General features: G+C 36.3%; 1 protein-coding gene across 5 annotated transcripts in view; it reads right to left on the bottom strand.

Annotated features, from left to right (window-relative positions):
* Positions 1-640: 640 nt before the first annotated feature.
* Positions 641-14,095, bottom strand: part of STAG2 (stromal antigen 2) — a 74,272-nt gene continuing 60,817 nt past the window's right edge. For 2 of the 5 annotated variants that reach the window (XM_041485442.1, XM_041485441.1), the window contains 11 exons: positions 12,071-12,245; positions 11,477-11,616; positions 10,253-10,354; positions 8,502-8,650; positions 7,835-7,963; positions 7,286-7,491; positions 6,562-6,751; positions 6,364-6,477; positions 5,394-5,520; positions 4,998-5,075; positions 641-2,553 (listed from right to left, as the gene is read on the bottom strand). In XM_041485442.1, the coding sequence (XP_041341376.1) occupies positions 2,530-2,553; positions 4,998-5,075; positions 5,394-5,520; positions 6,364-6,477; positions 6,562-6,751; positions 7,286-7,491; positions 7,835-7,963; positions 8,502-8,650; positions 10,253-10,354; positions 11,477-11,616; positions 12,071-12,245 (1,434 nt within the window). In that variant the 3' untranslated portion in view covers positions 641-2,529. The other 3 variants (XM_041485445.1, XM_041485444.1, XM_041485446.1) reach the window with 3 other exon arrangements.

Below are 14,095 nucleotides of genomic sequence, written 5' to 3'. Positions count from 1 at the left end.
GGTTTTCCCCTCATTCCCTTGCTGTCTGGCCAATTAAGCTCAAAATGCTTACCAGGTATATGATCAATTTATGGAATGGAAAGTAGCATACACATTAAATGGTATTTCCATTGGACTATGTACAGCATCTCCAATGTCAGAATCAAAAGCATTCTGAGTAAAATCAGGTAATAGTTATTAGGAAAAAGAAACCAACAGAAAGGTTATTAATACACCTTTAAAAAACGTAACACAAAAATAATTAACCACTGCTTTCTTGGCATGTAAAAGTTCTATACAAATTTTAAAAATTTTATTTGCAGGTACTAACCTCTTCAAAAGCTCACTCTGTATTTACACTAATTCTTTTAACAAGTTTATCTCAAATTAAAGCATATTTAAAACAATCATGATTGCATTAACTTTTCTGCTTTAAATTATTACCCAATTAGTGCTTTATTCACATTTTAAAAACTTGTACAATTTATTACAAATATAAAACAGTGCAGTTTTTCATACATTATCCCAACTCTGAGACAAACACTTAAAAGACATGGAAAAAGATTTTGATTTCTATAAACATAACATTTGCATTACTCATACCCCTTTCTTCACTGTCCTCCCATAACCCCAATTTAAAAAGATCAAACATACAACATACTGTAGGTTTATTTTTATTCAAAAAGTTACTGTCTCAAGACATAAATACAAATCAGAAAACAGTACAATTAGGACAATAGAATGTGGAGGACAACAGGTTAAGGTAAATATATAAAACATTTTTAGCTGGTTGAAAACAAAGCTGTAAGAACTGCTTTCACAAAGAAACACTCCTTCAAGAGTAAGAAAAATCAACTTAAGTTTAAAATCATATATACAGTCCTCTCAGCAGTTCTATTAAATGCAGTGGTGTGGAAAACAATATAGGCAGTACTTTTAGACATGAGAGTATTTATTTATGTAAAATGAGTTAGGCAGATCTAGTTTTCGTTTTGTTGTTACCCCATGACCTAGTAAAATAATTATATTTTATCATGATCCTTTAGATAATCTATGGTTTTTGGCTACCACAGCCGAATGTTTAATTTCTGAGTCTAAAAACAGGAAGCCTTTTTGTATTCACCCATTTGGGGAGATTCTTGTATTGCAAGCGTATTAAGGCATGGAATGATTAAAATAATATACCTCGAGAACTGAGAGACAACTGACAAAAAATATACATATGTAATATAAGTTAATATTTCCTTTAAAATGATGTCTAGCTGCCTAAGCCTTGCAAAATGAGTCAATGTCAAAATGGCATAGATCCACTTTCTGTTTTAGACCAAATTTAATTTATTTGTGAATGGACACAAAATGAAATTTAAAGCTTAGCTTTCAAAGAATATTATGGGTTGTTTATGAGTTTCTATTATCCAATCTAATTTACATATAGAGGAAATGTACTGTAACCTGTTAGAAGTATCTTTAACCTGAAGACTGCTTGCAAAGACAGATAGATAAAACAATATAAAATACAAATTTAAAAATCATTTTTAAAGCATGAATTCTCATGCTCTTCTATTTTTAAACATTGTTAAACTTTCAATATATTTCTGAAACCTCATAATTTTAAGTTGGAATTTAAAAGTAAGAAAAAACTAAACAAACTGCGCAATTATAAAATCAGCACCAATTTATATATATATATAATTTTATTTAAAATTTAGATCCCTATTCCCACACTCTAATAAGCTGTATAATTTTTGTTTAGAATTTTTCTGCAAACATACTACAATAAGCTTCTTTTATTTGGAGACAAAATACAGTGGCACTACTGGAAGGAATTTCACAACATTACATTTTTCTTAAAGGACAAGCAAACTTTCAGGGTTGGTAATGGGCAAGCAAGAGTGAAATCTGTTACGTTCTGGTAGCTTATAGCTTATGGACCTTTCTGAGAAGGCTAACATGAAGCTTTTGGAATAAAAAGTGTGTTTTAGATTAAAAAGCTGTTAAAATTCTGCTTTATGTATTTTTTTCCATGATTAATTGATACAAACCTTCTGTTGCTGAAGTTTGCATTTAATTAAAAATACTGACAACTCTTCTGGTTCGTTCTACACTGTGAGAAAACCAATCCATCTACGATTACAGCTCATGGACGTGAACAGCAATCCAGCAGAGCTCATGATTATTTAGTATAGCCAGCAAATGTATAGAGAGGGGCTCAAATCTGTACCAAACACCTCTCAGACTGTTAAGAATAAAACTCAGAGGGAATACTTCTTATGATCCAGAAATAAACTGATAGCACATAAATAAAATATTGAATTTTTTCCCAACAAAAAGTGTAGCTTATCCTCAAATTGTTTACTTGTCCTTTACATTTCTTTTTTCTTTCAGGCAAACAAAACTGCCCCTTCAATGCACTTGATCTTGAAAGCATGTCATTCTCCTTAGAGAAAAATCTGTTCAGAATTTCACTGTATCTACCACAATTTTGTATTGAAAAACTTCCTCTTCCACTTAGAAAATGACTTCACCACTGATTTATTTGCTGCTCTGGTATTAAAACATTGACACCCCAAGAACCTAAAAAAAAAGTTAGAAATGGTGTCAATTTGTAGTCTAATACACATTTAACAAATAACAAAGCAATTTATATATAATTTAAGATTAAGACACTTCAAGATATGTTAAGGCATTATTAAGTTTATTTTTCTTCCAAACCAGATTAACCACACTTCTTTCTGATTTAGATAATAATATGAAAAGGGCTCCTCATTCATTAGAAATATTTTTCTCACACTTGAAATTAACTAGATCCAGTAGGAATAAAGCCTGTGTTTTAATTGTTTTAGGTAATAATCTCGAAAGAATTTTTAGTTAGGTGCCTAACTCAGACTTCTTTGACATTCTATTGGCACTAACCTGAAATCAAATGTGTTATTACCAGCTACTAAACCTGGGAGAAAACACTCCAAACACTGGCTGCTGCTCTGTGATCTGTGTCTGTGATCACAGAAACCACAGGCCATCCCACATCAGCCAACCAGGACACAAATTTAACATTTCCTAGGAAATGTATTCACTCTGTCAGGAAGACAGTGAAAAATCAAACTATCATCAGGTAAAATCAAACAACTGTACTTCAGGAGATTGTGTAACTAGGGAAAGGAAAAGTTTCCTGAAACAAACAATCAGCTTCCACTTCCCACGTGACAACAAGCCATACAGCTTTCTATGTCAATGGAAGTACGTATGACCACTGATGTGCCAAAAAAACCCCAGGAGATCCAGATTTTGAGACTGTCCTAGCTTTTGTAAGGCTTTATAAAATCAGCAAGAGCCAAAACAGACCAAGTTTTTATGAACCTTAACACTGCTGTTCATATTTATCTGTTTAGAAACAAATTTTTACTGTTCTTTGAATTAAATTCACTTTGGGTGCCTCCTACAACAGAGCACACAGACAGAACTGCCTCTGGTGCCAGCAATAACTGGGCACATCTGACTAGAGGTCTAGTCATAAGCCATGTGCATCTGAATAAATTAAACAGCTTTATTATGTCTACACCTATTAAAAACACGTGCAATAGCTCCAAGAATAAGGGACCCCTGAAATAACTTATACGAATAAAGCAAGTTAACTTTATTCTGAGAATTCCTGCATTTATGCAATGATTATTTGTCACGGAACGCTGCCTGCTAGGCTGGCCTCTGGCTGCCGCGTTTCCCTGGCCCGTCTCCCGCCCGGCCCCGCCCGCGCTGCGCTGCCGGCGGCTGCCCCCGCGCGGCCGCTCCCGCGCACTGCGCCCGCGGGCCGCGAGGAACCTCGACCTGCTAGAGCGGCCCCAGCCAAGGAGAGCTGCAAAGCTAAAAGGGTGCTCAAACCAGTTAAATGCAACCTGGAGAAGGCCAAGGTTCAGCATTGTCAGACTAAAAAGTGACTGGTACTTCACAGATCAGTCCAGGAAAAATCGAGAAGAGGAGGGGAAGAACTATTGTAAAACAGAATGTCAGAGAACAGGCGAGAGATTTTCTTGGTGTTAATTCAGGAAAAGAACACACAACAGCCAGACGCACAACCTAACTGATTCATTATTACTAAAGCAAAGCCCTACTGGTACAAAATATATGGATTTGCAATTATAACAGTATTTCGGACTTCTTTCTCCCATGAACAAGAACAGGTTCACGCTGCAACAATACTGTAAAAAAATACATAACCATCTTCCAAATTCCACCAAGCTGTCCAAGATTCCCAGGAAGCCTTGTTGTACTGTCCTCTGCTGGCTTGTTGCAGCTTGTTATTTCCAGTGCAATTTTGTACCAGCTACCCAAGGTCAAAAATGGCTGCATACTTTACAAGTGGTTCAAGACAGAAGGAATCCCTCATGCAGATTTTTAAAAGAGAATAGAGACTGCAGATTTATCAAGTCGGATAAAAGGGCAACTGCAAGCAGAAACTACAGACTTCGGATGTTTTGGACCTAAAACTTTATATGGAAAGAAAAAATACCTCTCATCTCTATAAACAGATATCTGTATTATCTCTTATTTTCTCCATTATCTTACTTATGCACAAAAGTAAATATGCCAATTAAAAAAAAAACCACAAAATGCAAACCATCTAATGCTGACATTTGGTAATGACATCAGAGTCACTGAACTAAGCTCAGCAGAACAGGAAACTTGCCTTTAATACGTGTATGCACATTTCTTCATTTTCTAATGCTCTGCTATCAGCCTCTGCTAGAGTCTTTTCCATAACAAATGTGTTTCCTGCTCAGAATCATAGGCTTTTAACTTTTACATAGCTATATATAGATATAAGGAACAAAAATCCCGTAAAATTGCAAGAAACACTGACTATCCTAGCATGTATGGAGCTGAATTACTGTACCAGTCTGTCAAAATAAGCTAACAATGACAACCTGATGATTGCATTCTTTCCATTTAAAATCTGCAGTAAAGAGAGTATGGCAACCTTAAGACTGATTTCCATTACTTTCCCCTTATGTAAGTTAACCTACCGATTCATCCATGATTGAAGCAGGGTCAAAGAAATCTGGTTTTAGTTCCGTTCGTTCTCTCCTGTTCTTTGACGGTGGCTTTAGAAAGCAAACAAACAAACAGGTTAAGTGCAATTTCACCAGAAAAACAGAGGTTTTACACTGTAGTCAGTGAAGTTGAACTCTCAAGGGGTAAGAATTCACAAGGGATAAATGTTATTAGTTATGGCAGAAAGTGTTGTTTTTTGTATGGCAGTTGGAGCAGATGGCTCTTGTATACAGACAACAGCACAGCCCTTTAGCAATGCAGAAAGCAACCAAAATGATTTTATTAAAAGAAAAATTTAATTCAAATATCCTACTTTAAAAGCGAAACGACAAATCCCAAGACCACTAAAAGAGAAGTAAATTTCTTACTAGGTCTATGTCCATGGTATCAAAATCCATGCCTTCATTAAGATCTTCAATCCGCCCTTCTGATGACATCATCACATCTTCAACAATTGGCTCTTCATCATCTTCCATTAGACTTGTGCCACGTCGACTGAAATGAAAAGCAATGCTGTTTAGCACTAAATCAGGTTAACTTCTATCTATTTAAAAAGCTAATGCTCAGTAAGGGACTCTCAACAAATGATAATTCCATTAGATAAAACAGAAATGAAGTAATGAAATGAATGCACAACTACTACTAAAGAAAGCTGGTATTTAACCAGAAAATACTAAGAGAGCGTGGGAGAATGCCCAAGAAAGGTCAGTTTAGACAACTGTGGTACATTGCTAAATGGGTATTCTGAGAGGGTGTGAGAACTGGTAAGCAGATCTACTCCATATCTAATTTACACTCAAGTGAGAAAGAACTAAAGTTTTGCCACTTAAAGAAAAATTGTTTCTGCCTTATGATAAGGCCAGGAAGAACGCCTTTGAAATAACGTAGATGTATAAAACCACTACAAATACTCCCACACGGTCCTTCATCCTCTCTCCTCATAAATTCTACATGAAACATCAGATCTTATGAGGAAACTAAGGAGTCATTCTAATTATACTAATTGGTGTCACTGTATTAAAAAAAAGCCACCCATGAAACTATGTTACATGAAGTACTGGAAATAATCAAAAGTAGGGGAAAGATGTAAAGCTCCTCAATACATGAGCCCTCAACCATGAGCCCTCAACAATATGAGCCCTCAACAACGCTCTCAACCATGCCCATGGTTTTTGTCTGAAATGTGTACTTTCTTTCTGTAGAACCACACTGCCCTTAAGAATGCAGAGAACTTTTAAACTTAGAAGATGTGTTCCTCTTAAAAGATACAGGCGTTACCACTGCAATTACAAACCCTCCCCTCCCTGACCCACTGAAGGAGCATTCCACTCCACTCACATGGCGTGTTGCAAGTTGCTTCTCAGCTTGACGTAGTTCATCGCTGCCCTCTCCTGTTGTTGTCGCGCGGCTTCTTCCTGTTGCCTTTGAGCCAACATCCACGTTACTTGCGTGCTTAAAAAGACCATTATTCTATTTTAAACATGTACTGGTTTTGTGTATGGACACTAACACAAGCAGACCTACTGGTGTACGTACTTGTAGTCGAGCGGCGGTTGGTGGTGCTCGGGCTGCATAGGATAGACACCCATGTAGTTCTCGTCGGGTCGCAATCTCTTGGGCTCCCTCATTATCGTGGAGGTGAGCTGAGGTGTCTGCATCATGACTGGTGTGTGCATTGACTGCTCCCTGTTCAGCCACATACTGTCACTACTGCTGCTTTCTTCAGCTGGAAGCAAACACAGGAAGAACATCCATGAAGTTTTTTTCAAACTAGTCTAAAAGGGAATGCTGAAACACAAACTGAATGCGTGATACCTAGAATCAATTGCTTTACTTTTTGCCATAAAGTCTTACATGTGCCTCAAAGGCCCTGGATTTATAATCACTGGCTGGAGCATTTCTATACTTTTCTATTGTATGACTCAACACTGTATAGTGCCCTTATCTTCTTTTGTGAATCAAATGAATACTTTTCCCATTAAGACACACACATGATCACAGGCTACCTGTTCTGAAAAAATACATAAAGGCATACTAATTCTTTTAGTGTTGCCACACTAAAAAAATATGGAACAATTATCTTCTTTTGTGAATCAAATGAATACTTTTCCCATTAAGACACACACATGATCACAGGCTACCTGTTCTGAAAAAATACATAAAGGCATACCAATATAGCCACACTAAAAAAATATGGAACAGTATGTGCAGTTTATATGAATATCTATTCTAGAAAATTTTAAGATGAGAGAAGTTCTACCTTCGGGTACTTTCCGCTTGCCTGTTGCTGGCTTTGTCTTCTTATTTCTTACTGTAGATCCTCGACTACTGATTCCACTGATCACTGACATGGTATCATCATCCCCACCGGCTAACAAAGAGTTTCGGTAGGACATGAGAGGAAGCCACACATCTTCTCTTCGCAGAGACATCTGAAAGGTCATGAACTTCTCCAAGTAAACATACCTTTAAATGAAATGAGAAATATAGATACAAAAAATCTGTAACAAAATGTTACCATGTCAAGATAAGTAGCTACTGAAATTATCAGCCCATGTTCCTCATCTAGTTAACACAAAGTCCTGACAACAGCAAATCTGGAACACAATTTCTGTTTATCCACCATAAAAAGAAAAACAACGACGATAAATACAACTTACCTTCTGTGAGTACACTTGACTACATTAGTGTAAACTTACCTTCATGTGTCAAGGATTCCACTTTAGATGAATACAATACACAAACATTTATTCTGATGCATGTCTTTTGTGCTTATCATTAAAAATACTAAGAATATTAAAATACTTACACTGTTCTTTTGTCTTGTCTGAGAAGTTTCGAGGAGAACTCACTGAGAATATCGAGAAATGCCAAATTTAATGGTGGGTGGCTCTCACCTTGTGGATTAGGCTCCTTAAAAGCAAATTCTATGCCATCCCTAAGAAGAAATAAAAAATTACATCAGAAAAAGAACAAACAGAAGTTCAGAGCACTGTGAGCTACCAAAATCACACCCCTTTCCTTTATGTCAAGAAAGCAATAATTCCATGTTTCCACATTCCAGCAAGAAAGTGAACACTAGTTATTACTTGAACCTGGACACACTTTCTGTCGTGGAATTTCTACCTTGCATTGCAGGTTTTCTGCATGAGGCCAACATGACCACCACTGACAATGAAGTGGATCTGTTCTTATTGTTATTGACAAGACATTCAAAAGGCTTTTTCATTATAGCATTGACACTGCTATCATTTACACGCTTATACAACGAAGCTGGAGAACACCAACAACATTAAACATTTAGGTTTCACTCAGAGACAAAACTGCAGTCATCCCCTAATTAATAAATGGGCTATATCATCTCTAGGGTGGATGCACTTAGTATTAACAAACTCATTTTCAAAGACTAAGGAGATTATCTTATGTTAGTCAAGAAGTGTTTACAAAAATGGAAGTAATACAAAGCACACAATTACTTGTGTAACATAGCAATAGCTTCTCTTGTTTTCAACTGATCCAATCCAAATGTTAAAGCAAAACGTCGAGCAAGTTCCTTTATGCCACTGAATGTTGGTGATGATCTGTCAAAATTATAACCATTTTCTTGAATCATTTCATTGAAGAGCTGCATGGAATAAAAAGGGAATTTTTTTTGTATTAAAAGATTATGCCAAAGTTTGGAGCGATACACAGAGATAAGTTTCAGTTTAAGAGTATGTTTCACAGCTTTTTCCCCCCCACTACTAATGTGACAACACCAAGAGACAAACAGAGACATTCTGGACAGCAAGGTCAGGGCTACTCTGGAAGAGCCTACACCCCAGAGATAAACTTTGAAATGCACTGATCAAGCGCTCAAACTGCAGACATAGTGGATGACAGATTTCAGTGCTTCACTAAATCAAGGTGTTCTAAAGTCAAGAATACAAAAAATTAGTAGGATTCCCTAATTACATACACCAACAGAGAAGAAATAAATGGGGTGATCTTCACCTGGTCTTTCCTAAAATACTTTGTCAAACTACTAGTTCCCAATTTTTTTTTTGTTCTTCTCAAAATACAAGTATAAAGAAGAAACTCTAAAATGGAAATGTGTTCAGGGAAATTGCCAAAGACACCAGAAATTCTGTCACTGATTATGAGATTTTTAAGTACTTATCAATAGTTGTCAAAGCCAAATACTCTGAACTTCAGTCTTGTCTTTTCTTTGATCAATCCTTTCTCAATCCTACTGAATTCAACTATAATTCACTTCAATAATATTTTTTAAATTATGTCTAACACACCCTTTACTCTTTTGTATTACAAAAAATAAAGAGTCTTTAGTTACATATTTTACACTGCAGTTCTACCAGCCACTTAAGAGTCACGCTGCCATCAAAACGAAAGGCCTCATTCTCCCTTGTTTTGGCAATATCCATACTGCTAAACCAGTCCTTAATTTAAAAAGGACTATTTCCATTTGGCCTTCACCAGGCTCAATATCCAGATCCACAGTCACTATGTAGCTTTATAACCTTTGGTCAAAAACCAGGGATAGAGAAACTATATCTGGGTAGATTTTCCTTTCATGGACAGCAGTAATCTATGTTGGATTAGTGTTTTGGAGATATATATCTCTACTGTTCTGAGCCTGTGAATAAAATCCATGCAGATGGTTTATGTGAGCAGATGCATCAAATGCTAACTTTAACTGAATTCATCAGGTGTCCACACTAACAAACTTTACTGAAGAGAGCATTAAGTTTTATTGTCAAATGTGTGAAGTCTCTACTAAACATTAGGAAATTACTAAAACTTCAAATTAATCCTCAGAATAGTTTAAAAAACCCAAAACAACAAAACAAAACCCCCCACAAAAAAAACCCCAACCCCCTACCACACAGGCAGGAAGCATTTATCTGCTCACAAACATGTAAACTGGCCATATTACAACATATATCTGAATACTTTACTTAAACTATGGTTTTAGAGTTGTGAAGGTTTCATAGAGTTACATTCATTTTGTACTTATTGACCTCTCCTACATTTTTTGTGGTACAATATTTGTTAAGTATAGGCAGACTTCTGCCAGTTTTTCACACAGTTGCAGAAAATGTGTTTCAGTTTAGACCTACTTATCCCTAGTGCCCATAAAAATTTCATCAATATCTCAAACTAGTTACTAAACAACAGGACATCATCTACAGTATGGGATTTCATGCATAAAAGTACTGTAAACTCTTACCTGCTGCAAACTAAGAATAAGTGTTTTAGCACACTGGATTTTGTCTATCTGTCTTGTTTTACTCATTGTTTCTTTAATAATATCACCATAGTCATTGTAATACTAGGAAAAACAAACAAAAAGGTTAACTGTCAATGTTAGTTGAAAACATTGCAACTACTGAATTCTTCTGAAAACAAAATCTAGGATATGCTCTTTTAAAAAGAAAAATCAAACATTACCTAAAGGAAAAAAACCCCAACATGTTCATGATTACACCAAAATTACACCCTAAACCACCTCCAGAATAATAATTTAAAAAAAAACCTAAATGCAAAAAGAATAAACCCACTTTTCATTCTTGCAGTGAGTATTACTTTAGAGGCAGAATGACCTATTTATCTTCAAGGTCATGACATATTTGTTAACAGCACGTGTTCACCCCTTCAGGGTACAAGATTAGAATCTAATCTTTTTACTAACTCCTGTAACTCTGGTGGGGAGTTTTATTTTCTCTGCTGAAAGGATGCACTTACAGACAGCATCACAGGCATAATTTGTCCAACAAAGACAGCTGTCTGTTCAGTTTTTTAAGTATTTCAGGTTTAAGAAAGACCCAATTAGTTCTTTGGAGAATCAAAATCTATGTAGGGCACTCAAGACAGATAAAAGCAGGCTGCTGAAATTTTAAGTTTTTAAGGTAATCACCAAGGAGCAAAGCTTTATCATGTTCACAAAATGAGAACTCATATTAGTGTGCAGCTGTGAATCCCATGAGCCAGGAGAGGTTTTTATATTTAAGTAAGATTGAAACAGATATAAAGATAATGGGGAGAGGGGACTCAAATTTTACTTCTCTTCTACAAAGTTTAAACTTAAATTATTGGATGAGACTAGACATTATGGAGTTGATCTTGGGAAGAACATCCTCAAAAGGCCTACTAAACTAGTAAGTGAATTAAAAATACACCATCAATCAGAACAAGAAAACAAAACTAGTAAAAACAACATTAAAATAATTAGTTTCCCTCCTTGGTCCCCCCCACACACAACACTGAACTGTAAATCTCATCTCAGTAATTTTTCTCCCTACATATAAAAAGGGGCCTACAACTCTGGAGTATTGAATTCTTCACATTTTGAACCAGATATCTTATAAGGTAAAAAACAAGTAATAGTTAAAAATCCCACAACTACTGTATTCTAGTAGTTTTATGAAGTACCACTACTAAGCTTCAAATTTACCTTCATGTATTGCTTGAAAATGTCCGCGGCTGTGTTCATTTCCACCACAGTGTACACAATGAGCTTACAGAAAGCTGCAAGCAGGTTTCTTCTTTTGTGCAACGCTTCAATTTTGCTGGCTTCATCATCCTGCTGTCCATCTAGAAAGAGTTCAGAACAGGAATATTGTCAGGTTTAAAGACTCTATGTTTAAACATTTATATATAAAAGTGATATGGGCTAGTGGTCATGATTCAGAAAATCAGATCTCAGTTCTGATGGCAATGCACTTCACTGTCCACTGACATGTCTGTTACCCTGATACAGAGATAAATATTTGAGCCTATTTAACCAAACCTTTATTGCAATTATCCTACATGTTCCCAATACAGAAAATCCTTTAATCAGCTGCTGACATTCAAAAGCCACACCTACCTCTGTGCACATGCACACCTCTCAATGACAAAACAAAATAAAAACAAAAAAACAACGAGGCAAACAAGAAAAAACCCAAAAACAAAATACCACCACCACGAAAACCCAGAAATGCACAAGGAAACAGAGATATTAGTTAGAAAACAAAAAATAAAAAGGAAATTTAAGTTTTGTACAAACCCGCACTATTATTATCATCATCCTGATCAATGAAGACATGATCTAAAATAAAACTGAGTAGTTCAGATTGCAAGGAAGAATCAGGAGTGTAAACAAGTGGCTCCAACATGTCACGTCCTCCTGTCATAATCTGATGGCTGAAGATCATCAACACATCACACAGAATTGTGAAAGCCTGTTAAAAAGAAATCTTAATAAATACTTGCTTGGAAAGTGGATTTTGTTTAGAATAATGTATTTGCAATTGACAAAATACTCAAGATCTCAACAGTGTACACAGGCCACTGAAGCCCTACACAGCTACAAAGGCCAACTAAAGTCAAAATGTGCATAGCTTCACACAGCAAGTTCCTGTATCAAGACAGGATCTCCAAATAAAAACACTGCACAGATGATGCCAAACTAAATGTGAAAATACTGCAAGACTAAAACATGAGAAGCTTGAAACTCCCAAATTCAACCTGATGGATACTCATTAGGTCACTAGAGAACTTTGTGGACTTTGACCATAGTACAATCTCCTTTTTAAAGTCTTTTCTTCAAATTGTTTCAATCATGCTTGTTTAGCATATAGCAGCTGAGATTATTCAATCCCTTTAAATCCTGATGTCCAAAAATCATAAGTGCAACCAACTTTTTCTTTTGCTGGCTAACTAGTACATCTGATATCATATTTAAATGTCTGTACTCCACTGCTCCAGAAGGTTTAAATGTCTTTGTACAGACACAGAGACTGACGTTCTTCACACTAGCAGACCAAGGCAACAAGCTCCTTAGCACTGCACCTTCTCTTTGGCTCTAATCTCCCAAGTACTCCATGAACAGGTCTGTTCTCTAACTCCTCAAAGTATTACTAATTCCTGGTCACAAAAAACACATGTTGTGATGTCCTCTCTCTGATGTCCCTTGTATCCTTTCATGAGATTAGAGGAGGGAAGTGGAACCCACAGGAAGTGGAGCATTGTACCTATGTGACAGGTGCCCTGTGTAACTAGGCAGCTCCAGTTTCTAGAGTGCTCACCAGAGTCTGAGAGTCATACAGCCTTAGAGAGACCTCTCAGAGAGCTTCAGTAATTTTTTTAACTAGCACTTGCACACCCTACACCTTATGACTATTACACTAGATAGCTCTTTGACACAGAACATACCTATTAAGCTCCAGGAATATTCTTGTTCTAGCAAGAATTTCAAAAGCTGCAATTGTGAGACTCAGTGGACCAGATTTTCCACTTTAACCAGGTTATTATTATCTTCAGCAGCAGAAAGGCTACTGGCTTCCTTTATCTTTAATTAAACTGTCTACCTAGAAGATAATCTGGTCCTTCCCCTGTAGAGACATACTTCATTTTCTTTCATTTTAGCATTTTAAAGATTGTTAAAGGCATTTACTTAGAATTAATTCTGCTATCAGTAACCTGTGCTCTTCACTGAAACTCAAAGTCCTATGAGTGTCCTAGCCAAAGAACTATTTGCCCACAGACTGAAGAGACTCAGCCTCTACAGCTTAATTTATTTTTTTTTTTAACTCTGTTATCCTCAGAACTCAGGACAAGTGTTTCCCAGTGCCTCTTCTTTTTGAAACAGAAGCAAAAACTAAGGACAACTCCCAAAACCTTCATGCCAGCATTTCGAAAAAGTCAGGACTTCTGTCTCCTCCTGCCTGAACTGTCATGAATTACTCACTCAAGCTCAATATCTACATTTTTTATGTCTGAAACATTTAAGAACTTCCAGCTAAAACTCTCCCCACATAGGGCAACTGTATGAGGGACTAACTATAAAACTGCTCACATCTTTTCCAAGTAGTGTATCATTGCTGAGGCTTCCAAGCACTTGCTACAGCATCTCAGAACAACACTATTACCACCAACAGAGCAATTTGAGACTGCTCCTAAAGGCGACTCCAAAAATTTCCCATTTCCCAACAATAAACTCTCCTAGGTTACAGTGACTACTTTGTGCACGTATAAACATGTACACATTCATCTTAAGTAGTCGTTTTTTATCTTCTGATTTTGAGATGCC

Source organism: Pyrgilauda ruficollis, unplaced genomic scaffold (assembly GCF_017590135.1).
Source record: "Pyrgilauda ruficollis isolate IOZ18807 unplaced genomic scaffold, ASM1759013v1 scaffold7, whole genome shotgun sequence".
In the NCBI taxonomy this organism is placed as follows: Eukaryota; Metazoa; Chordata; class Aves; order Passeriformes; family Passeridae; genus Pyrgilauda; species Pyrgilauda ruficollis.
Note: the sequence above shows the minus strand (reverse complement) of the source record. Positions and strands in the feature narration are given on the sequence as shown.